Below are 26,895 nucleotides of genomic sequence, written 5' to 3'. Positions count from 1 at the left end.
TTTACTACTTTTCATTGGTTCAATATTTTCAACAACAACACACAGAGTAAAGGGTGTACAATAGCACTGATTTATGCGGGAGGGGGATCAAAAACCTAAAAAATGGAGTTGGGTGGTTTATTCCCGACAGCCACGATACATTAGTAGGCTTGTTTGAAGCTGATTTAAATGCATTGAAGTGAATCCACTTCAATGAAAACGGTCTCTTCATAACTTCATTGTAAACAGTGTTGTTTTTGGCAGCACATTTTGATTTTAGTTTAGTCAATAGTCAGTCTGTTGAATAGTTTTAGTCACATTTTAGTCACCAGGAATGTTTTAGTGTTAGTCTAGTTTTAGTCGACTAAATATAAGATTTTAGTCGACTAAATCTACAGTTGATTTTGTCGACTAAAATGTATTTTGGCGGGCCTTGTTGTCGTCGAAATGACCGATTTTCAGCATGCAACCAAGTGTAAAATTACTTTACGGGATGGATCTCTCTCCACTAGTCCCTTCCTAACATTTGTCTAGTTTTTATTTGTTGACGAAATTGACAGTATATTTAGTCATCATGGCTTAGTTTTTATGTAGTTTGTCAGTGAAAAAAGGTAGTCGACGAACATTTTTCGTCATAGTTTGTCGACGAAATCAACACTGATTGTAACCACAATGACACATACAGAAGTACAGCTGTAAAAAAGGCAACATTTTGTGTAACATAACATTCTGTTGCGAAGCCAGGACCCATGCCTTTGGGCCTGACAAATAGCCTACTGCAAAGCACTCTGTCACCTGTAGCCATGGCTACCAGTAGAGATATTACAGAGATTAGGATCAAACTGAAGCCGTGAAACGGCTAGAGGTGCACCGATCGATCGGCCATCGATCAGACGATTTTCACTTCGGTGATCGGTAATCGTCAATTTACCCGAACTGGGGAAACCGATCTTTAATACTTTTTTAGTGGTATAAAAGTCAATCAGATGTATAGTATAATATAGACATAGTCGTGTATCTTTGTGACAGGCCTAAACATTCTCCTCTTCCTCCCCACACACACAGGGACAGTTTTGACGTGGGTTTGGAATTATAATAATTTTGGAAATATTCAAATTTTCCCCTTATATGCACAAGATCGGACTCGGCCCGATCGGGCTCGGCCCTTGAAAAAAAAACAAACGGAGCGCGTCTAGCGAAACCTTCAGTTGAACAGAGCAACCGAGACCAGTGGTGCTGCCAGCAGCAACAAGCTAACGGCGGTGCTGGTAGCGCTGTTGCACAGGTCACCCTCACAGCAGCTCACTGCAGCTGACACGCCTGGAAGTGTGTGAGAGTCGGCATCCGACGACGAGCACAGGCTCTTTGAGACACAGCCCTTCATGGTCAACTCATTGCCTCCGTATTCCACTGTGAACAGACATAAAACAAACTGTATTAACGCTCCATGTCTTAAAGAAACAGAGTAATTATACAGGTCGTTTCGAGGAAGCAATCTGATTGGTTTTCTATCTATTTTCTAGGGGCATTTTTGGTCATAGTGGCTCCATCTTTTATGAGCGAATATCTATAGTTATGAAATTGAGTTGACGTGTTGTTTTTCAGGAAGGGATTATGACATACAAAAAAGTTTTTGTAATTTATCTTATTTTTTTAGGTTTTCTGAGCTCAATTGCACCCAAAAAAACCTGAACTTTTAACATTCAGTAGATTTTCTGTGGTTTTCTGGCTCAAACAAGTGTGATGACACAGCCTGCAAATCCCATATATGACAATGGGATTTGACAGCAGATGTCACTGTTTTCACTGTTTTGCCCGTTTTCATTGCAGGTCACAAAACCTAAAAGAAAGACGAAAAATGTATTTAAATTAATGTCATGAAACCTTTTAAGGGCAACCGTTACAGTCGAGGGTTGTGCTTTACCGTCATTAATGGCACTTCTTCTGCGCTGCTTACGGAAGGCGCCCATCGGCTCGCCTAACGTTCCTGCAGCAACGCCGGCGTGTCATTAACGGCGGTAAATAAAGCACACCCTCTCGTGTAATATTGCTTAACTGACCGGCCGTTCTTCGACTTCTCAGCTGAAGAAGAATGTGAAATATTCGGCTAGACGGGAGAGGCTGTGGAACTCTGAAGCCATAGCGTTGTTGTTGTTCAACCCAGATTCGGCACAAACAAGGGACTAAATTGTTTTCGCTCCTATGCCACCAAAAATGTGGAACGCCCTACCAACAGCCATTAAGACATGCGAATCCCTTGACTCCTTCAAAACCGCCCTCAAAGGGCACCTACGGACGGCTGCAATTCGAAGCTGGCCCCCGTAAAATCTGAATCCCCCACCCACCCCTTTCCTTCTCATTGTGTATGTTTCCTTTCCCTTTTTACCTCCTTACATGAGTTCCTGTTTTTTTATATAAAAGTGTATATTTGTACGTCTCTAATGAATTGAAAAAGATGGACCCTGTTGTAAACAAGTGTAATGCTTTATCAGTGTGTCGTCCACACTCCACAGTAACAGTCTTTGTATTGTGTTGTGCTTTCATGTGAACTGTACCCATTCTGCAAACTGTTAATAAATACTTCAATCAATCAATCAATACCTCTTGTGGAGATGCATCGATCCTCGTCACCAGAACATGACAGGATGGAGGAGCAGTCTTTGCCGTTGCAGGTGTAGCACTTCTTACCGTTGGGAGAAGAAGAGCTGGCAGGAGCTGTAGGTTTTACATTTTAAAATGGTCACATATACACCAGTGGTTCTCAAAGTGTGGTCCGGGGACCCCTAGGGGTCCTCGAGGGAGTTCCAGGGAGTCCCCAGCTAAATGATAGTTAGTAACCAAATGGACCCTACAGGTCTGTAACTCAGAGAGTCTACAAATGGTTCCATTTGTACACTCTCAGAGTTAAATTGGGGTCCCAGAGATAAAAATGCCATTAAATGGGGTCCGTATAGCCTAATGCATGTCAAACTGGGGGTCCATGACAATATTCTCTTGTGGGGGTCCCTGGCATATTATTTTCAAATGAGGGTCCGTGGGCTAATAAGTGTCAATTCCTTGACAAGAAATATAGTTTGAGAACCACTGATTCCTTGAACCTGAACCTCGTGTTACCCTTAAAACTAAGAAAATCGCTGAAAGATTTTTTTTTTTTAATGACAGATGTAGTCACTACGACCACAAATGTCCCAAGAAACTAGCTAGCCTAGCCACCGAGTTTGCTAGCGCTCTGGGAGAACAGAGCAGCTGAATTCTTTGTTTTGATTAGGTGGTGAATGGTGCTGGTTTAACCCACGGCTAGAAGGCTGTTTCAACCAATCAGATTGCTTCCTCGAAACGACCTGTGGTATAATTTGTAATGCCCCATGGATACTGTCACGGATGCAGACAGAGTGAGTTCACTGCTGGGCTGATGGGGTAGTTGAAGACAGGTGTGTAAATGGAACAGAGTGTGCTGGAATGGGATATGGGAGTGGCCAGTGTGGAGTCACAGACTGAGGGAGAGACAGACTGTGACAGTTTTATTCAAATTCAAATTCAAATTATGTCCTGCCTGCTGTGATTGTGAATACATTTACCTAGGCTGGAGCATTACAAAGTGAGTTGCGAGCCCTTGCTTTTGTTACATTCACAATATTTGCATAAACAAGTTAAACCACACGAAGATTACAGTCGGCCTCTGGCCCAAATCCAACTCTCAACTCTCCTTATAAGCGTTTGATGCTGTATAGGATTGACATGCAGTTGTATATATTTTCCTTTTTTTGAGGGGTGCTAGCCCCTCCTATGCCCAGCTTTGTCTGTTTGTGTGTACCCCATAGCGATGATTTGATAGGAGCACCCCATAGCTGACGATTTGATAGGCTGAGCACCCCATAGCTGACGATTTGATAGGCTGAGCACCCCATAGCGATGATTTGATAGGCTGGGCACCCCATAGGGATGATTTGATTGGCTGAGCAAAGTACGTATTGAGGATAAAAATCACACCTGTGTGAAGTGAGGGGTGCTAATATATTAAAGTCTAACTCATGTTGATTAAATTTAGGTGATGTAATGGTGATGTAAAACAAACGGTGCCAACACAAACATTAAACGCCATTAACAATAAAAAAGACAATATGACATAATGAGGCACATTATGACACATTTTCCCTTCATTGTCAATGGAATTTACAAAACAAACATTGAACTAAAGACAAACATTAAACCTGTATATAGGAGGGGCTAGCACCCCTCAAAAAGTGAGGACAGACGAGTGAGGACGCCAATTATGATTGGCCGAAATGTGATGGATGTATGACGATGTATGATGACAAGAGCGTCCCTCACTTCACACGGGGTGTGATTTTTGAGGGGCGCTAGCACAAACAATGTTTGTGTTTTATGACAAACTTTGTCATAAACACAAACATTAAAAGCCTGATAATGAATGGACAGTTTTACATCATAGTGTAAAATTAAAAGCTGGACATATAGGATGTGATTGGCCGGAATGAGATGATGTATAATGACAAGATAGGGCCCCTCACTTCACACGGGTGTGATTTTTTTTGATTTACCATTGACAATGAACGGAGAGATCCGCCAAATATGACGTCAATTAAACATCAAAACATTAAACGCCATTGACATTGAAATGAAAATGTACGTCATATGTAAACGAGCAAATCAGCTAACCAATCACAGGCAACATGTCACGCCTGCCACACCTACCCGGTCTTCCTCCCCTTCTTTCTAACCTATCTAATTCTATAGGAGTGAGACAGAGGTGCAGGAGAGGAGGCGGAGGCAACCAATCATCTCTGCTATAAAGCCTGGTCCTACCCTTCACACCCCTGCCAGATCTTCAGTCTACCTGGACCTAGTCAGTAGTCAGTCATGTGCCACTCGGGCTAGCAGTAACTTATCACTCTGTGTGTTATCCTGAATACTTACATCTCTCTCCTGTGTTTGCAGTACCTCCTACCACCCTGGACCTGGAAATTGGAAGCTTGCCTAACCTGCCTCTGTCTGCCATCTGTACACTCTGCTCTGCTCCTGAACTTTACCTGAAGTATATCATTAAATCTATATTCTAAAACTGCACTCTGTCTGTCTCCTTGTCTGTACCTGGATTCAAACTAACATATATGACACAACAGGCATTCTGATTGGCCAGTATGAGATGATGCATGATTGATGATGTACGATGATATATAGCTCTTAATTATCATCGTACATCGTCATGGATCATCCTTCACACGGGTGTGATTTTTTTATTTTTTAAATACAATCTTGAAATAAATTCAAAGTAATTATTAACTTACGTGTGGGATACTGGACATTGCAGAGGGCAGTGGAGCAGCATGTGATGACAGCACTTGTCCTGCTGAGTCCAAGGTTCATAGAGCCACTGAGACCACAGCCGGCAGACGGCATGCAAGACTTCACTTTGACATCCACGTTCATCCCACCTACAAACAAACAACAATTTAGCCCTACATATTACCACTTAGTTAGGCTATAAAACACACAACCGGTGGTTAAATTCTCCTTCTACAGTGCTGCCGCACCCAAGCGTCGAATGCCCTGACCCCTTCCCTTCCCTCAAATAAATGCAGATTACGGCACATTTTAAAACAGGCCTGAAAATCCATTTTTCAGCAGGCCTTTGAAGGGAGAAGAAATGATCATTGCTCACTACTCCCTTAAACAGGTGATCAATTCAATCAATCAATCAATCAATCAATCGATCAAACCCACTGCCAAATAATGTCTTAATAGTACTAGAAAGTGGCTTTTAAATGAAATACAGAGGTTCTATTCATTGTAGCTCTTCTTCTTATAATCACATACCCGCAGATGTCCTGGCTGTTGTTGCACCACATTGCTGGGAAGCAGGACAGTCCCGCTGGGTTTCAGTGCAGGCTGCTGTGCCCGCCTCGATGCACTCGTAGCATTTCAAGGCAGAGAGCGCTATAAGACAACATGTGGGCGACGTCATGGATAGAGGTTATACGACTGAACGCTAATGTAAACTTTTTCACAATTTCAAACAATTATGAACACACTTCTCAAAAGATACAAATGTGTTGTGAAAGCTGTTTGAGGAGACATCGAACAGAATGTGGGTGGAATGAATGAATGAATGAATGAAAAAAGAAAAAAGTTAAACCCCAACATATCATCCAAAAAAACACGTACCTTTTGGGAACAGCAGAGCCCCAAGGATCACTGTGACGAGATGCATGTTGCTGTCCAACTGAAGAACTGGGCAACTGTACAGCTTTTAATACCTGTCTACACATGGGGTGTGGCGTCTAGATGGGGTGTGTGTGTGTGTGTGTGTGTGTGTGTGTGTGTGTGTGTGTGTGTGTGTGTGTGTGTGTGTGTGTGTGTGTGTGTGTGTGTGTGTGTGTGTGTGTGTGAGGGGGGGGGGGGGGGGGGGATGACAGCGCGAGGTGCATAACTTTCTCTTTCAACTTCTTCAGTTTCATTTCACTGAAGTTTAAATCATGCCACCCACAACGGAGCAGCATTAGAGCTATGGACCATGCATAAACAGAAACCCACAATATTTACATAGTCGCTGAGATAACTGTTTCATCAACATAGTTACCTGCATATACGTCCTCTATTCCAGCCTGTAGGTCACTAGAAGAAATACCCGTTATGGTGGTTCGAGTGGCAGAACCTAAATGTGCCTAATGTGCTGCGTTGTGTATCTTGTGTGCTCGTATAAACAATATTCTGGTTTGTAAACATACCTATTGACCTTATGCACACCACTGACATCTGGCCAGCAAGGGGGTAAACGACGTCAAACTCACCAACACCATCTAGAGAGTGCTGTACTCTACTGGCCACTTTAGGTGTTGCAGCTTTCTGTGCTCAGACATACAGACACAGAGACAGACAGAAACATATCTCCGTAATGGAGCGGGGCTCGTACTGTATTGTACTCTGTGCCACTTTACTCTGTACTGTACTGTACTGTACTGTACTGTACTGTACTGTACTGTACTGTACTGTACTGTACTGTACTGTACTGTACTGTGCTGTGCTGTGCTGTACTGGCCACTTTACTCTGTGCTGTACTGTACTGTACTGGCCACTTTACTCTGTGCTGTATTGTACTGTACTGGCCACTTTACTCTGTGCTGTACTGTACTGTACTGGCCACTTTACTCTGTGCTGTACTGTACTGTACTGGCCACTTTACTCTGTGCTGTACTGTACTGTACTGGCCACTTTACTCTGTGCTGTACTGTACTGGCCACTTTACTCTGTACTGTACTGTACTGGCCACTTTACTCTGTACTGTATTGTACTGTACTGGCCACTTTACTCTGTGCTGTACTGTACTGTACTGGCCACTTTACTCTGTATTGTACTGTACTGGCCACTTTACTCTGTGCTGTACTGTACTGTACTGTACTGTACTGTACTGGCCACTTTACTCTGTGCTGTGCTGTACTGTACTGGCCACTTTACTCTGTACTGTACTGTACTGGCCACTTTACTCTGTACTGTACTGTACTGGCCACTTTACTCTGTGCTGTACTGTACTGGCCACTTTACTCTGTACTGTACTGTACTGTACTGTACTGTACTGTACTGTACTGTACTGTACTGTACTGTACTGTACTGTACTGTACTGTACTGTACTGGCCACTTTACTCTGTGCTGTACTGTACTGTACTGTACTGTACTGTACTGTACTGTACTGGCCACTTTACTCTGTACTGTACTGTACTGGCCACTTTACTCTGGCCACTTTACTCTGTACTGTACTGTACTGGCCACTTTACTCTGTACTGTACTGGCCACTTTACTCTGTACTGTACTGTACTGGCCACTTTACTCTGTACTGTACTGGCCACTTTACTCTGTACTGTACTGTACTGGCCACTTTACTCTGTACTGTACTGGCCACTTTACTCTGTACTGTACTGGCCACTTTACTCTGTACTGTACTGTACTGGCCACTTTACTCTGTACTGTACTGGCCACTTTACTCTGTACTGTACTGTACTGGCCACTTTACTCTGTACTGTACTGGCCACTTTACTCTGTGCTGTACTGTACTGGCAAATTTACTCTGTACTGTACTGGCCACTTTACTCTGTACTGTACTGTACTGGCCACTTTACTCTGTACTGTACTGGCCACTTTACTCTGTACTGTACTGTACTGGCCACTTTACTCTGTACTGTACTGGCCACTTTACTCTGTACTGTATTGTACTGGCCACTTTACTCTGTACTGTACTGGCCACTTTACTCTGTACTGTATTGTACTGTACTGGCCACTTTACTCTGTGCTGTACTGTACTGTACTGTACTGTACTGTACTGTACTGGCCACTTTACTCTGTGCTGTGCTGTACTGTACTGGCCACTTTACTCTGTACTGTACTGTACTGGCCACTTTACTCTGTACTGTACTGTACTGGCCACTTTACTCTGTGCTGTACTGTACTGGCCACTTTACTCTGTACTGTACTGTACTGTACTGTACTGTACTGTACTGTACTGTACTGTACTGTACTGTACTGGCCACTTTACTCTGTGCTGTACTGTACTGTACTGTACTGTACTGTACTGTACTGTACTGTACTGTACTGTACTGTACTGTACTGGCCACTTTACTCTGTACTGTACTGTACTGGCCACTTTACTCTGTACTGTACTGTACTGGCCACTTTACTCTGTACTGTACTGGCCACTTTACTCTGTACTGTACTGTACTGGCCACTTTACTCTGTACTGTACTGGCCACTTTACTCTGTACTGTACTGTACTGGCCACTTTACTCTGTACTGTACTGGCCACTTTACTCTGTACTGTACTGGCCACTTTACTCTGTACTGTACTGTACTGGCCACTTTACTCTGTACTGTACTGGCCACTTTACTCTGTACTGTACTGTACTGGCCACTTTACTCTGTACTGTACTGGCCACTTTACTCTGTACTGTACTGGCCACTTTACTCTGTGCTGTACTGTACTGGCAAATTTACTCTGTACTGTACTGTACTGGCCACTTTACTCTGTACTGTACTGTACTGGCCACTTTACTCTGTACTGTACTGGCCACTTTACTCTGTACTGTACTGTACTGGCCACTTTACTCTGTACTGTACTGGCCACTTTACTCTGTGCTGTACTGTACTGGCCACTTTACTCTGTGCTGTACTGTACTGGCCACTTTACTCTGTGCTGTACTGTACTGGCCACTTTACTCTGTACTGTACTGGCCACTTTACTCTGTACTGTATTGTACTGTACTGGCCACTTTACTCTGTGCTGTACTGTACTGTACTGGCCACTTTACTCTGTACTGTACTGTACTGTACTGGCCACTTTACTCTGTACTGTATTGTACTGTACTGGCCACTTTACTCTGTACTGTACTGTACTGGCCACTTTACTCTGTGCTGTGCTGTACTGTACTGTACTGGCCACTTTACTCTGTACTGTACTGTACTGGCCACTTTACTCTGTACTGTACTGTACTGGCCACTTTACTCTGTGCTGTGCTGTACTGTACTGTACTGGCCACTTTACACTGTACTGTACTGTACTGTACTGTACTGGCCACTTTACTCTGTACTGTACTGTACTGTACTGGCCACTTTACTCTGTGCTGTACTGTACTGGCCACTTTACTCTGTGCTGTACTGTACTGGCCACTTTACTCTGTGCTGTACTGTACTGGCCACTTTACTCTGTACTGTACTGGCCACTTTACTCTGTACTGTATTGTACTGTACTGGCCACTTTACTCTGTGCTGTACTGTACTGTACTGGCCACTTTACTCTGTACTGTACTGTACTGTACTGGCCACTTTACTCTGTACTGTATTGTACTGTACTGGCCACTTTACTCTGTACTGTACTGTACTGGCCACTTTACTCTGTGCTGTGCTGTACTGTACTGTACTGGCCACTTTACTCTGTACTGTACTGTACTGGCCACTTTACTCTGTGCTGTACTGTACTGTACTGTACTGGCCACTTTACTCTGTGCTGTGCTGTACTGTACTGTACTGGCCACTTTACACTGTACTGTACTGTACTGTACTGTACTGGCCACTTTACTCTGTACTGTACTGTACTGTACTGGCCACTTTACTCTGTACTGTATTGTACTGTACTGGCCACTTTACTCTGTGCTGTACTGTACTGTACTGGCCACTTTACTCTGTACTGTACTGTACTGTACTGGCCACTTTACTCTGTACTGTATTGTACTGTACTGGCCACTTTACTCTGTGCTGTACTGTACTGGCCACTTTACTCTGTGCTGTGCTGTACTGTACTGTACTGGCCACTTTACACTGTACTGTACTGTACTGTACTGTACTGTACTGTACTGTACTGTACTGTACTGTACTGTACTGTACTGTACTGTACTGTACTGGCCACTTTACTCTGTGCTGTACTGTACTGTACTGTACTGTACTGTACTGTACTGTACTGTACTGTACTGTACTGTACTGTACTGTACTGTACTGTACTGGCCACTTTACTCTGTACTGTACTGTACTGGCCACTTTACTCTGTACTGTACTGGCCACTTTACTATGTGCTGTGCTGTACTGTACTGTACTGGCCACTTTACTCTGTGCTGTGCTGTACTGTACTGTACTGGCCACTTTACACTGTACTGTACTGTACTGTACTGTACTGTACAGTACTGTACTGTACTGTACTGTACTGTACTGTACTGTACTGTACTGTACTGGCCACTTTACTCTGTACTGTACTGTACTGTACTGTACTGTACTGTACTGTACTGTACTGTACTGTACTGTACTGTACTGTACTGTACTGTACTGTTACTGGCCACTTTACTCTGTGCTGTACTGTACTGTACTGGCCACTTTACTCTGTGCTGTGCTGTACTGTACTGGCCACTTTACTCTGTGCTGTGCTGTGCTGTACTGTACTGTACTGTACTGGCCACTTTACTCTGTGCTGTAATGTACTGGCCACTTTACTCTGTACTGTACTGTACTGTACTGTACTGTACTGTACTGTACTGTACTGTACTGTACTGTACTGTACTGTACTGGCCACTTTACTCTGTGCTGTAATGTACTGGCCACTTTACTCTGTACTGTACTGTACTGTACTGTACTGTACTGTACTGTACTGTACTGTACTGTACTGTACTGTACTGTACTGTACTGGCCACTTTACTCTGTACTGTACTGTACTGGCCACTTTACTCTGTGCTGTGCTGTGGTGTACTGTACTGTACTGTACTGGCCACTTTACTCTGTGCTGTGCTGTACTGTACTGTACTGGCCACTTTACACTGTACTGTACTGTACTGTACTGTACTGTACTGTACTGTACTGTACTGTACTGTACTGTACTGTACTGTACTGTACTGTACTGGCCACTTTACTCTGTGCTGTGCTGTGCTGTACTGTACTGTACTGTACTGGCCACTTTACTCTGTGCTGTGCTGTGCTGTACTGTACTGGCCACTTTACTCTGTGCTGTACTGTACTGTACTGGCCACTTTACTCTGTGCTGTGCTGTGCTGTACTGGCCACTTTACTCTGTGCTGTGCTGTGCTGTACTGGCCACTTTACTCTGTACTGTACTGTACTGGCCACTTTACTCTGTGCTGTAATGTACTGGCCACTTTACTCTGTACTGTACTGTACTGTACTGTACTGTACTGTACTGTACTGTACTGTACTGTACTGTACTGTACTGTACTGTACTGGCCACTTTACTCTGTGCTATACTGTACTGGCCACTTTACTCTGTGCTGTAATGTACTGGCCACTTTACTCTGTACTGTACTGTACTGTACTGTACTGTACTGTACTGTACTGTACTGTACTGTACTGTACTGTACTGTACTGTACTGGCCACTTTACTCTGTGCTGTGCTGTACTGTACTGGCCACTTTACTCTGTACTGTACTGTACTGTACTGTACTGTACTGTACTGTACTGTACTGTACTGTACTGGCCACAGACATTACTTTCCGTGCTCGGACATACACAGAGACATACATACGGACATACGGATGGATGGACATACAGTAGATCCGTAATGGAGCGGAGGCACCGCTTAAAAAAACATTTTTGCCATGTTTTTAGGAATATAATGTAAATCCAGCTATGAATGATATATCAACAAACCCTTCTGTAAATTCCTGCAGGATATAGATATGAATAAAACTGGAAAGTTTGAAAGAAAACATGTTTAGGAAGCAAAATGGCACGACATCTCAAAACTTGTAAAATGATGATTTCACCTGCCATGCATGTCTCGCCTTAAATCCTATATAACACAACTGTAGAAGTGAAGAAACGTCAAGAATCTTCAGTGTGCATAATGCTTTTTTCATAATTAATGTCTCTATCACACAAAAGTAGTGTGGTTGCAAGTAGATAGATGGAGAACACGTGGACAGGCTTAGAGAAACTCAGATCAACCTAGAAAGTTAGATTAGTACAGTGGGAGTTTATTCATAATCGTGCAGAGTAAAATAGGAGCAGAGCCTTCGGCTGCATGGAAGAAAGACACGCCGAGTCTCAAACTCCAGGGCCTTTTATACCATTCTGCATGTCCTTGTTTTTGCCACTCTTGTTCTATTCCCTGCCAATTTACTCTTTTCCCTATCGTGTACATCTCCGCTCTTCCGTTGTTTTTCTACAGCAGGAAACTTCTGCTGTGGCTATGCAGCAGGTCGCTTCGACCTGGCTGTACTGGATCGCACCAGTACGCACCCCCGACATACAGTAGCTGTATTGCTGAGATTTATGGCTCTCCAGATGTCTATAGCTGGCTCAATGTTTCTGTGTCTTCCCTTCTGTGTGTCGTCTGCTTCCCTGCTCGTGGCGTGCTCGTGGTTCGTGCCGTGCGTGCGTTTGTACGTGCTCATGCTGCTGGCTGTGTGAGGTAATTGGCCCATGTGAACATGGCCTTCAGTAAACCTCAGTTATTCTGCAGCTGTCAGCCTGTACCTCAGAGATGAGCTACATAGTTCAGATCTTTTAAGTGTTGTCAGGTAGGGGCGATTAGGCTCATATATTTCAGAGACTTATCTTTTCGGCCCTACAGTAGCAAAATAAATTGCAGATCTACAAGCTCAAAATGGTGAAGATCTGCTATTGTTAATATTGCAATCCTGAATAATGTTTGGCTATGTTTGGGCAGCGGTGGCCTAAGGGTTAGAGGAGCGCCCTTGTAGCCGGAAGGTTGCCGGTTCGATTCCCCTGGACGGGCAGGAAAAATCTGGGCGGGGAAGTGATTGTCATCACTCACCCAACACCGCTGAAGTGCCCTTGAGCAAGGCACTGAACCCCCAACTGCTCCCCCTGGAGCTGCTTAGTGGCCAGCAGTGTAAGACTGTGGTTGTACTGGTCAGCTTCCAGGTTTTAATGTGTGTGTGTGTGTGTGTGTGTGTGTGTGTGTGTGTGTGTGTGTGTGTGTGTGTGTGTGTGCGCGTGTCTGTCTGTTTCTATGTGCAGGGTAAATAAAGGATAAAGAAAATGTTTTGGAATTGTCTTGCCGGCTACAGCGGTTCGCTGATAAACCACCATAAACAAAGTATTCTAGGTTATTAACTCCCCAGTCACAGAAAAGGCTGCATGAGGGTAATATTTCAACTTTTCATGCATTAGCTATACTATTAAATGGTAAACGGTGCATTTACATAGCATTTACGGGTTCAGTGTCTTACTCATCAAGGACACTTCGACAGTAACTCTGGGGGGAGCCTGGGTTCGAACTGGCAACCTTGCGGTTGCCATCCAGGCACTCTACCCCTGAGCCACGGCCGCCGCCCTTTACTGTATTACTGTACCAAAGGGTCACCCCAGAGAGTGTTATCTGCTCTGAGCACAGATGATTCTTAATCTGATCACAGCAGTCAACATTTATGAAAAACCCGGGGAAAGTGAATGAAAAGAGACATGGATGGAAGGTAGGCCTACCGAAGCCACTCTGTTAAAGTGCAAAGTACAAAGACAAGAGACAGACAGACCCTTGTCTTTTGTACTTTTTTTTGGCACCATAATATAACAGGCAGTAAGTTTATCTGAGTTGCTCCAGTGCCTTCCGTCTTGCCTTTTGTTGCCGTTGTCCTTCTCCTGTGATGCACCAGACCTGCCAAATCCTACCTCTTTCTTCTGGCCAGTGAACTGGGTGTGTGTATGTCTGTGTGCTCGCCGGCGATCCTGTGCAGAGATAATAAGAATCAAGTGTCACCAGGCACGTGCAGAGAGTGTTAGAGAGGCAGGGGCTGAAATCCCATAAGAGGGCACTTTTGGCCCAAAATAGCGAAAATAGCAGATCTACAAGCTCACAACACGTCGCGCTGCGACGCGTTCAGAGCTTGTAGATCAGCTATTTTCGGGGCGCAACCCTGCACTCTTTATCTACTGGAGATGCAGTGTCCGACATGGATTTCGAAACAAATTAGTTCAACGCAAAATGCTGCGTTCAAGTTCAGGAGACTTCGGAAAAAAACTATTCTCCTGAATGCTGCCATCCGGTATGGCATGGAAAGGAGAGGAGGGCATTTGCATTTCTTTCACCGTAGTAAATGCTGCATTCGTGGTCTGGAGAGGGCAGTTGTTTTACAGACGGGTAAAAGGGCAGGGGCTGAAGCCCCCTTTGATGTCTATGTGTGCACGTCCCTGAGTGTCACAACAACTTGTCTCAAGACACTACATGTAGAGCAAAGGACCGACAGAGATCCCACCCAGAGCAAGCAACTTTGCGACACTGGTAACGAAAAATGGTGTAGACTTCTTGCAAATTAAGTAATGCATTCAGGCGTTTAACAATTATTTAGCAAGGGTCCATTTGGTTTCATTATACGCCCTCAGGGTCCATTTGGTGACCAACCGTCCATCATATTTAGCTGGGGACTTGATTGATTGAATGCATGTTTGCATGGACAGGCACAGGGATCGATGTACAGTACAATACACGGTCTGCTAAAAGGATGAAACCAAGAAAGCATTTCGGCTTGTTTCCATTGGTGTCCTTGCATACTCAATTCATCGAAACCATTAATGACAGACAAATATACACAGTGATATGCAAAAACATCATATAAACAAGTATAGGGACTTCTTACTGGGGCCATGCAGTTCCGAATCACATCCACCTGCTTCTTTTAGAGCACTTTTGAAAGAGGGTAGGGTTTCACTCTCTTTCTTTAGACCCCACCTGGAACCCCCTCAAGGACCACTGGTGGTCCCCGGAACCACCGGTTTGAAAAACCATCGCTCTTCGCCTATTGGAGGACGCGTCGCAGAGCAGAGCAGCAGGCTTTCCCACCAACGTGGATACAGGAAAATTAAATATGCATGATATGAGTCACGATGACCAGGAGCTGAGCTATATAAAGGCTGAGAACGTCTCTGTCTGCCACATTATCATTATCATCGTCCAGGTGAGACTAATGAGGATGAAGGCTGCCGTTACTCTGCTGCTCCACCTGGAGGTGCTGTTGTGTTTGTGCGGGACAGGCTCGCTTCAGGGCCAGGGCAAATTTGCGTGGGATCCTATACCACGGCCCACACCAGAGGCCCGGGGGAGCGCGCACCACCCATCACAGCACCGGCCCAAAGCTCCATCGCTGACCTCTGGACTCAGCTGATTGGCAGGCTGGAGATGAGGAATGCAGGTAACATTATGATATTATAAACTTTAAAGGACGACTTCGGCCCATTTTCCAACTCGTGTTCGTACAATTGGTCCTCACTAAGGCTCATGATAAAGTGGTACAAATTGTTTTCTACTTGGTCCTAATAGGCCTATCTCACAGCATTTCCCCGCCCCCTTTCCACGCCCCCTTTTGGAGCTAATGGTGTTATTTTTTCTGCGGTCCATAGACTTCCATGTTAAAAGAGGTATTTTCACAAGCCACAAACTACCGTTTTGTAAAGGTAAGGTTTATTCTACTTATTTGAGTTATTATACCATTGGGTTTTCTTCATATTATTATCGGTCTTTGACATTTTAACATTAGGAAATGTTAAAATGTGGAATGGAAATGTCCAGAGAAAAAAAGTGTAAATGCCTAATGTTAAATGACACCACTAGCTACCGGAAGGGGGTGTGGAAAGGGGGCTGTGAGATAGGCCTATTGTTTTCTAATGGTACAAATAGTTTTCTACTTGGTCCTAATAATGGTTTTCTACTTGGTACAAATTGTTTTCTACTTTGTACAAATTGTTTTCTACTTTGTACAAATTGTTTTCTACTTGGTATACATTGTTTTCTACTTGGTATAAATTGTTTTCTACTTGGTACTACGGTGTCTCATATAGGAGAGCTGTGGAGACTCCAGTGATATCATCATTTTGAGGGGCAGTCTAGCCCCTCCCATGCCCAGCTTTGTGTGAACACAAACATTGGCTGATGATTGGCTGATCATCACCCCCATAGCGATGATTTGATTGGCTGAGCAAAGTACATATTGAAGATGCTAAAAGTGATTGGCCGGAATTACATTTTGTGACGATTTGATTGGCTGAGCACGGAATGTGATGTATGATGATAAGAGCGACCCTCACTTCACACAGGTGTGATCCTATATACAGGTTTAATGTTTGTTTTTAGTTCAATGTTTGTTTTAAAAACGACAATGATGGGAAAATTGATGTCATCTTCTCCCTAACACAAACATGAAATGCCATTAACAATAAAATAGAGAATTTAAAGTTTGTTTTGACACCCTTTGTTTTACATCATCATCATCATCACCTAATCATAGCTATAATGAATTCCCTCCTCGATGTTGTAAGATGATAAGAGCGCCCCTCACTTCACACGGGTGTGATTTTTAGATTTTTAACCCATTTAGGGCTGAGGCCGTTCTAAAAACGCCTGATCTATATTCTGTACATAGCAACAACTGCCCCAAAAGGGGTTCCCGTCTTGAAAGGTATACTGTATACAAAAAGGATTTCCTGTCCAGGACCCATGCCTTTGGGCCTGACAAATAACCTATTGCAAAGCACTCTGTCACCTGTAGCCATATATACTAGTAGCAGTAATTAAACTGAAGCCGTGAAACCTAGAGGTGCACCGATCGATCGGCCATCGATGGGACAATGTTTTTTCCACTTCAAATGACTAGATCAGTGATCGTCAATTTACCCAAACTGGATAAATCAATCTTCAATACTATTTAAGTGGTATAAACGTCAATCAGATATATAGAATAATATCGGATTCGTTTTGTATCTTTGTGACAGGCCTAAACGTTCTCCCCTTCCTCCCCCCACACACAGGGACAGATATATATATTTTTTAAAATCTTTTTTTGGCTTTTTCTGCCTTTATTGATAAGATGAAAGTAGACTGACAGGAAGTGGGGAGAAAGATGGTGGGGGGGGGGGGGCCTAGGTTGCACTTCCGCATTTGACCACCAAAATTTGGTGGTCAAATGCGGAAGTAGACGTTCTGAGACGGTACTTCCGGCAGTCTTCCGGGTGCTTCAAAACGCCACTGAGCAACTTCCACTGACATGAATAGCTGGGGGGGCGGAGCTTCGCGCCAGTTCAGTCTCTATCCTTTTATATACTCTATGGTTTTGACATATATTAATTGGAGCACCTCTAGCGAAACCTTCAGTTGAAGAGCAACAGAGACCACTGTTGCTGCCAGGACCGATAAAAGGCTAACAGCGGTGCTGGTATAGCGTTTTATTATAAAACAAACTGTATACGTAAGCTGATACGCTTGGAATGGTGCGAGTGTCAGCCGACGACGACGACGACACACACAGGCTCTTTGAGACGCAGCCGTTTATGGTCATCTCATCGCCTCCGTATTCCACTGTGAACAGACATAAAAACTGTATACCTTACGCTCCATCATGTCTTAGAGAAACAGAGTGATTATACAACAGGTCGTTTCGAGGAAGCAATCTGTTTGGTTGAAGTACAGTCGAGGGTTGTGCTTTACCGTCATTAATGACACCCACCCCCACCCCCAATACAAATTGACCGCTACAATAACCTTAATAATAGAGAACATACATCATAAATAAATACTGATACCAGATATAATCATTAAGGAAAGTGTATGTATGGGCTATGTATGTAAACTCTTAATTTCCATTTTCCAGCCATTCAGTTGCAAAAAGAGAGAAAAGAAGGTAGACAAAGCCCAGCTTGAGCTTTGTCTGTTTGTGTGTACCCCATAGCGATGATTTGATTGGCTGAGCACCCCATAGCGATGATTTGATTGGCTGAGCACCCCATAGCGATGATTTGATTGGCTGAGCACCCCATAGCGATGATTTGATAGGCTGAGCACCCCATAGCGATGATTTGATTGGCTGAGCACCCCATAGCGATGATTTGATAGGCTGAGCACCCCATAGCGATGATTTGATATAGGCTGAGCACCCCATAGCGATGATTTGATTGGCTTAGCACCCCATAGCGATGATTTGATTGGCTGAGCACCCCATGGCGATGATTTGATTGGCTTAGCACCCCATAGCGATGATTTGATTGGCTTAGCACCCCAAGTGAGGACGACAATTGTGATTGGCCGGAATGTGATGGATGTATGTTGACAAGAGCGCCCCTCACTTCACACGGGATGTGATTTATTTATTTCCAGCTCCTAGTGTGCGTGTAAACACAAACTTCGTCCTAAAACACAAACATTAAAGGCCATTGATAATGGCCAGTTTTACATCATAGTGTCAAATTAAAAGCTGGACATATAGGATGTGATTGGCCGGAATGAGATGAGGTATAATGACAAGATAGGGCACCTCACTTCACACGGGTGTGATTTATTTATGTCCAGCTCCTAGTGTGCGTGTAAACACAAACTTTGTCCTAAAACACAAACATTAAAGGCCATTGATAATGGCCAGTTTTACATCATAGTGTCAAATTAAAAGCTGGACATATAGGATGTGATTGGCCGGAATGAGATGATGTATAATGACAAGATAGGGCACCTCACTTCACACGGGTGTGATTTATTTTTTATTTTTTAATGCAATCTTGAAATAAATAAAAAGTAATTATCTTCTGGTTGTCCGTGGCACAAGATCTTTTGGTAAAACTTTATATTAAGGTCGCCTTTATAATGCATTATAAGCTCATGTATAATGCATTGTAATGTGCTAATAAGGCATTATAATTTATAACACTCGTTATAAATGTTTATAATCATGTATAACAACCTATAACCACGTTTATAACATATTATAAGTGCTGGTCATAATGCATTATTATGCTCAGTGGAACAGCACATTATAACTATCATAACTTAGGTGGTTATAAAGGCACATAGAGAAGTGCTGTAATGTGTCATAATTAAATGGAATAATGTCTTATAAACATCAATAATATGCTATAGCAGGACTTTGAGACCTTTAAGTAAAGTGCAAAATTCTTTAATGGTTATTAGCAGTTGTATCATTTTATAATACAATTTACAATTTAGGCATTTAGCAGACGCTCTTAATCCGGAGGGACTTACATTAAGCAAGAACAAAGAGTAGAAACGCGTGGTAATTCATCAAATACATACAAAGTAGTTATCATGAATCATACATAAGCTACAGTAAGAGCGTAACTCTAAATCGATATAATGAAGCTATGCATATATATACTATACAGTGCTATGTTTACATAAAATGCTTTAAGTCTACATAAACTGCTCTCTAAGTCTATACATAAAAATGCTAGTTGAGCCTTTTCATACGCCTGTAGGAGGTCGAGGCTAGGTCAAGTGCTACGGCAAGTGCTATGGGCTAAGATGGAGTCTGAAGAGGTGCGTTTTCAGACTGAGGCGGAAGATTGGGAGCGAAAGTCGTTATGCTATAAGTCCCTATAGCATGACTTTGTGACCTTTAAGTAAAGTGACAAAACTTTGTAACGGTTACTAGCAATTGTGTAAGACAAAAAAAACACCACAATGATTATCCAAACCATGTCAATATTTATTTTTCTCAAATGGCACTGAAAATGTACAATGTTGTACAAAAGATACAGATGTTATGTTTTAGATGCAGTTAGCTTTCAGTTGGTAGTCAACTTTTAATTAGCCTTTAAATAGCAGAGTGAGGTCTGACTTAAAGATGGAGTGCCATTATTTTGTTCCACCCTAAAACATGATCATCAGGTCTTATTGTTATATAAGGAGGAATACGTTTTTTTTTTTTAAAGTGTACAGTATTTGTTAAAATGTCGTTTTTATGTGGGCACCCTCACCAGTTCATTAAGCTGTAGTTGTATGATTAAAGAGGGAGGGGTCAGGGGAGGGGCTGATAATGTGATGTCACTATATTAATGTTTTTTTCATTGGCACGTTTGACTCTCAAGGTTTCAGCCTCCAGGAAGAAACCCTAAATACAAAGGGAATACAATCAAAACGACTCCAGGGTGTCTAATGAAGTACTGTCACCTCATAGACACATGAAAAACTGGAAAAATACAAAAGTTGTGGCAGTCCATCTTTAAACTTTGTAATGGTGACATCCCTACAACCTCCGACACTGAGGAAGATTCAGAGGTATCTAGACCATGCACACAAGGTCAATAAACCACCTGAGAACCACCATGTTACCAGCCCGTAAACAATCTACATTAAATTCACAATAATAATGCAATGATTTATTTTTCTCTCAATGACCTATAAAGTGGTGCAACAACCGGCAAGATATAAATTTAGTAGGATAATTTAAAGCTGATTTTAAATGAATGCATTGAAGTGAATCCACTTCAATGAATACTGTCTCTTCATTGTAACCTGTACCATTGTAAGTACAACACAATGACACACAACAGCTGTAAAAATAAAAAAAGGCAACATTTTGTGTAACAGAATATTAATTTTGCGTTTAAGCCAGGACACAAATGATGCCTTTGGGCCTGACAAATAACCTATAGCAGCTGTCACCCGGTACGAGTAGCACTATAAGCGATAAGATCATGCAGACTAGATAACTTAGATAAGGATCAAACTGAAGCAGTGAAACCTTCAGTTGAACAGAGCAACAGAGAGCACCGTTGCTGCCAGCAGCAACAGGCTAACAGCGGTGCTGGTAGCGCTGTTGCACAGGTCACCCTCACAGCAGCTGGCTTCGGTTGCCAGTGGCATGACCTGAGTGGCAGCATCCGACGACACGCACAGGCTCTTTGAGGCGCAGCCTTTCATGGTCTTCGCAAGGCCATGGTATTTCACTGTGAACGGACATAAAACATGTTATTGTCTGTATAGATAAGGTAGGGTAAGTGATATTGTTTGGTTATAACAACGTCGTTTTTAGTTAAACTGTTGAATCACATCATATTGTGATAGTAAGGCTACTCATTGCTATAGACTCTATAGCTTGTGTTTGTATGGAGTGTTTGTTCAGTGACAGAGGTCTCCCTGTCTCTCCAGCTCTTTAATAAACAAAAAATACATTTTCAGGTATGACAAAATCTCAGCCAATCCGGAGAGAGTAGCCATTTATCAGCATTTGTTTTTATAGTGTTCGAGTTCCAATGTTGTCTGCTCATTTCTGTGTGTCATCATTTACAATTCCACTCGATTAATCTGTATCCTGACTGCATTCTCTATCCTGAATAGATCAAATTGGAGAGCCGGAGAGACACGGAGACTCCTGTTACTGAAGTACTATCACAATATGCTGCTAAATACCATAATTGTACATTGTTTGTGTGGGTTTGTCTCCCAGCAGTGCTTGTAATATACACTGTATAGGCTCCAGTAAGGCCTGCCACTAACCCAACATCCGGGGAATCCCTCCCCGGAGTCTCTTTTCGTCCTCCACTTCGCAGTTCCGTGGACCTCTAATATTAACCCCCAACTGACTGCCGAGTGTGACCGTGGACCAGGCCACTTCATGGAGCCCACCAGAAGTGTGACCGTGGACCCGGCCTCACAGTGCACGACCTGGACCAGATGTGGACCAGGCCCCTCCATGGAGCCCACCCTGTCTATCTCTCTTCTATTCTTTCTTCATATTCCCCCTCTACCCCCCCCCCCCCCCCCCCCTCCCCGACATGGTCGAGGCAGATGGCCGCCCACCCTAGAGTCGGGTTCTGCCTGACGTTTCTTCCTAAAGGGGAGTTTTTCGTTACCATTGTCGCAATATTGCTTGCTCTGGGTGGATCTTTGTTGGTTGTAAAGTGTCTTGAGACAACTTGTTGTGATTTGACACTTTAATAAAATTGAATTGAATAGAATTGAATATGGAGCGTTTTAACAGTTATTTTAAAGGAGCATTCAGTGATTTGGGTGATTTGGAAAAAAAACCTGGTCCACCCCGATAACAAGATGTGCACATGCACGCACTACAGTGGGGGGAGGGGCACGCAACAGGCCAACAGCACGCACACCAAGGCCCGCCCCCGCTCGATCATGAAGGCCACTCTCTATCCTGATTGGATGACGGCTGGGCCACCTAGCCAAAAAACGAAACCTACAGGGTTTTTTTTAACCCCAGGGGTTAACTGTAGCCTGGTGGAACCACTCCCCCTGCTGGACAACATTTGCATTCTGCCAGAAGGGAGTCTGGTATCTCTCGGGCAGAGACGATGTACTCCGGACCAATTGTGGCCGGAGCGATATGCGGCTGTATGCGGCCGCTAGAGGCGGGATCAACGCGAGACTTATGACATATTGAAGCTGTGCCACAGCGCAAATCTAAGTTCAACCTAACAAGATTACAACTCGAAATTATTATGGAGATATCAGATGTTTTGTCCCGCTGCTTCCGGGTTCATCGTTTCTGCCTGAGAGAGCCCAGATCCAGGCAGGAGGAGGGAACTTGTGAACTCAATACTGCCGCAATCTGGCGGAGTCAGGTTAGGTTAACTGGGGACAGGGAGGAACTTCTTATATGGTCAGCACACTCTATAGTAAGGAGGATTATCACAACAAAACAAAAAAGAGCTGTGAGTGATGTTTGGAATTAAGTGTAATCACTGAATATACCTTTAACCGAAGAAATGCTCCATGTCTAGAGACACATAATGGACCGTTCTTCTGAGCTGCAGAATGTGAAATATCTTGGGTGAAGTGTGGATCTGAAGCCATAGACGTGTTGTTAGTTACCTCTCATTTTGATGCATCGATCCTCGTCACCAGAACATGGGAGAAGAAGGAGAGCTGTCAGGAACTGTAGGTTTTACATGAAATGGTCATATATTGGTGCATGATTTATTCCAGTGGTTCCCAAAGTGGGGTCCGGGGACCCCTACAGGGGTCCTTGAGGGAGTTCCAGGGGGTCCCCAGCTAAATGATAGTTTGGAACCAAATGGACCCTTATGTATGTTCGGGTAATGGGTCCATTTGGTTCCATTTGTACACTCTCAGAGTTAAATTAACATTGATTTCACAACATACATTGGGGACCCAGAGATAGAAATGCCATTATATGGGGGGGTCCGTAGCCTGTTGCATATCAAACTGGGGGTGCTTGAAATGAAAATGGTTGAAAATCACTGCTAGAGCCGTAAAAGTCTTCTCTTATGGGGGTCCCTGGCATTATCTCTTCAAATGGGGGTCCGCGCTAATGAGTGTCAATTTGGGGGTCCTTGAAAAAGTTTGGGAACCACTAATGTATTCAACCCTGAACCTCATGTACAACAAAGTCTGGCACAAATGCAACATGTCAAAGTGTTTGATAGTAGGATTGACAGCTGGAATGGCTTTAGGGTTGACGACAGAGTGCAGCAACATGCAATGGGTCTGGTCCACAAGATTCGCTACACCTCTAAGATGTCCATGTACCTGTCTAAAAACGTCCTTAATGTCACCGAAGTCCATGGTCACAACACCAGAGGGAGTACCACAGACCACATTCAACCCAGATTCGGCTCAAACAAGGGGTTCATTTTGTTCCTATGCCACTAAGACAAAATAAAGGGAAGCTCTGCACACTCAAATCTGTGCACAATCAATATATTTATTTGCAAGCTTTCTGTCTATACTGACCTCCTTCAGGCAATATGCCACTAAAATGTGGAACGAACCTACCAACAGCCATTAAGAAATTTGAATCCCTAGACTCCTTGAAAAAAAATATATATGTAATTTACGTCATATTGTCTCTTTATTGTTAATGGCGTTTGTGTTTGCACTGTTTTTTTACATCACCATTACATCACCATATCAACATGAGTTAGACTTTAATATATTAGCACCCCTCACTTCACACAGGTCTGATTTTTAAGTGGTGCAACCACTTCCTTAAGTGACTACGGTGTGTGTGTGGGTGGGTGTGTGGGTGGCTGCAGCTGAGCACGAAAACAGCATGGTTGTAACTCTGTCATTTCTCAACCGTTTCGGACGCGGGGCGGCTCGCCAGAATCGGGCCGGCACCCTGGGTGCGTTCCTGTGGGTCTGGAACCCACAGGAACAACTCATGAAGTTTTTCATGACCACTGTCGCAATATTGCTTGCTCTGGGTGGATCTTTGTTGGTTTTCTGCTTTATGTAAAGTGACTTGAGACAACTTGTTGATAGGTGATTTGACACTTAAATAAAATTTAATTTAATTGAAAGCACTTACGTGTGGGATACTGGACATTGCAGAGGGCAGTGGAGCAGCACTTGCTCATAGCACCTGTCGTGGAGAATCCAAGGTCCATTGAGCCACTTCCACACTGATCAGATGGCAAGACTTCGCTGCGTGCCCCGTGTGAATCACACCTAAACACAGACAAGATAGCACCCACTGTCAAATAGCCTAATGTCTTAATCTTAACCTAGAAAGTGGCTTTTGCCTCACAAAAATGAAATTCAGTGGTTATATTGTACCTAACGTAACAGTCTTGGCTGTTGTTGCACCACATTGCTGGGAAGCAGGACAGTCTCGCTGGGTGTCAGTGCAGTTCCCTGTGGTTCCCTCCGGGATGCACTCGTAGCATTTCAAGGCAGAGAGAGCTATAAGACAACATGTGGGCAATATCATACATTTAGATAGAGCAGGTTACGACTGAACGCTATCATCATATCATACCATATCATCATATCATATCATCATCATATCATACTATAACTAGAAAAAGTGCCCCTCGGGGCACAGGTCTCCACCAGGGCAGGTCAGGTTGTGGCCTCCTGGTGGCGCTATAATAGGCCAATGTGAAAAGGGTGCCATTTCTTCATACGCCTTTGATGGCAATTGGATGATTTGAGGCATTTTGTTCCAAAAATGTGTTTTGCAAAAATCAACCTGTTGGTGGTGCTATAACAGGCCAATGTGAAAAGGGTGGGATATATTCCTCAGCCTAGTAAGAAAATGTGTGAAAGATTTCACGTAAATTGCATGCTGCGTTCATGATTTGAGGCTTTTGTTCAAAACGGGGCAATCTTGCAAACTGTGAAAGCCAATTATAGCCAATTAGGATGGAATATGAAATATCGGACAGATCCGACTTGAGCACATGACCATAGAGATACTGTGTAACGATTTTTGGACAGAATCTGGAGGAGTAATATCCAAAAATGTGTTTTACAAAAGTCGGCCTCCTGGTGGCGCTATATACACACTCTTGCGTGCAATTTACGTGAAATCTTTCACAGACGTTCCTACTATGAGGAATATATCCCACCCTTTTCACATTGGCCTGTTATAGCGCCACCAACAGGTGGATTTTTGCAAAACACATTTTTGGAACAAAATGCCTCAAATCATCCAATTGCCATCCAAGGCGTAAGAAGAAATGGCACCCTTTTCACATTGGCTTATTATAGCGCCACCAGGAGGTGGATTTTTGCAAAACACATTTTTGGAACAAAATGCCTCAAATCATCCAATTGCCATCCAAGGCAAGAAGAAATGGAACCCTTTTCACATTGGCTTATAGGTTGAACCTGACCTGTCCTGGTGGAGACCTGTGCCCCGAGGGGCACTTTTTCTAGTTGGATACCGTTTCTCCCTCTATAACATTTCCTCATATTTCTAGTTTATCTAAATTATGTTATGTACATGCAGGCCTTGTTGACTAGATTTAGAACACACACACACAACACTAACAACACTGAAATTATTGATTATTTATATGGAGAAATATAATTTAACATATGCATCAAACCCCAACATATGTGACCAGATTTGACTGAGAGACTGCCATCGCGCAAATTACAGCTTTTCACCAGAGGAGACTTTTTTTTTTTTTTTAATTTAATTGAGTTGATAGCACAGGCAGACTCTTCACATACTAGAGCATGTCTGAAATACGTGTCAGAGCTGAAATAAATGCTTAAACATGTAGCTATGTGTAATGTTAGAGACCACAGAAGTGAACCTTTCAAGCCTGTTTTCTCAACTCACTGTTTTCTGCAAGACATTACTCTATAAGCCATATCTCCAAAACTGGTTGGTCAAACTGAACAACCAATATGTCAATTTGAAGCTATGATTCCCTGCTGCTTTCATATGACATGAAAAAACGAAAATTCAAAAAAATCCAATGGCAGTCCCTCAGTCAAATTTAGTCACATATTATCATTCAATCAACAAATTACTTACCTTTTGGGAAAAGCAGAACCCCAAGGATCACTGTGACTAGATGCATGTTGCTGTCCAACTGAAGAACTGTGCAACGGTACAGCTTCTAATATCTGTCTACAAATGGGGTGTGGCGTCTGGAACTATCACAACAACAACTTCATTAGGCCTACCTGCTTCGGCCGTTCTAGCTCCACCAATCACAACCTCAGCCGCAACATTATTATTATAATCCGTCTCCTGACCAGGGGTCATCAACATGTCCGTACACAGCCACATGTGTCTCAGTCTCCTGACCAGGGGTCATCAACAAGTCCGTACACAGCCACATGTGTCTGTGGCAAGACTTATGTGTCTGTGGCCTATTATATGTATTGTTTACAGTGGAAAATGGTGCAGCAAAAACAGTTCTGTTCAGAAGGATCTATTTGCTACAAAAGCAAAG

At 43.3% G+C, this 26,895-nt stretch overlaps 1 protein-coding gene across 3 annotated transcripts; it reads right to left on the bottom strand.

The window, feature by feature from the left end:
- Window positions 1-1,017: 1,017 nt before the first annotated feature.
- On the bottom strand, window positions 1,018-26,586 carry LOC306932845 (urokinase plasminogen activator surface receptor-like). Of its 3 annotated transcripts, none has more exons than XM_079514796.1 (5): window positions 26,472-26,541; window positions 5,818-5,937; window positions 5,289-5,435; window positions 2,581-2,694; window positions 1,018-1,389 (listed from the first exon to the last, which is right to left on the bottom strand). In XM_079514796.1, the coding sequence occupies exons 1-5, from the start codon at window positions 26,515-26,517 to the stop codon at window positions 1,184-1,186; spliced, it is 633 nt and encodes a 210-aa protein (XP_079370922.1). In that variant the 5' UTR covers window positions 26,518-26,541; the 3' UTR covers window positions 1,018-1,183. The 3 variants fall into 3 exon arrangements, 2 of the variants coding, with proteins under 2 accessions (XP_079370922.1, XP_079370923.1); XM_079514797.1 differs by lacking the exon at window positions 26,472-26,541 and adding an exon at window positions 6,166-6,246; XR_013791169.1 differs by lacking the exons at window positions 1,018-1,389; window positions 2,581-2,694; window positions 5,289-5,435; window positions 5,818-5,937 and adding exons at window positions 23,088-23,114; window positions 24,510-24,649; window positions 24,758-24,883 and having other exon boundaries at window positions 26,472-26,586.
- Window positions 26,587-26,895: the final 309 nt, after the last annotated feature.

This window comes from Electrona antarctica (genome assembly GCF_951216825.1).
Source record: "Electrona antarctica genome assembly, chromosome: 11".
Taxonomy (NCBI): Eukaryota; Metazoa; Chordata; class Actinopteri; order Myctophiformes; family Myctophidae; genus Electrona; species Electrona antarctica.
Note: the sequence above shows the minus strand (reverse complement) of the source record. Positions and strands in the feature narration are given on the sequence as shown.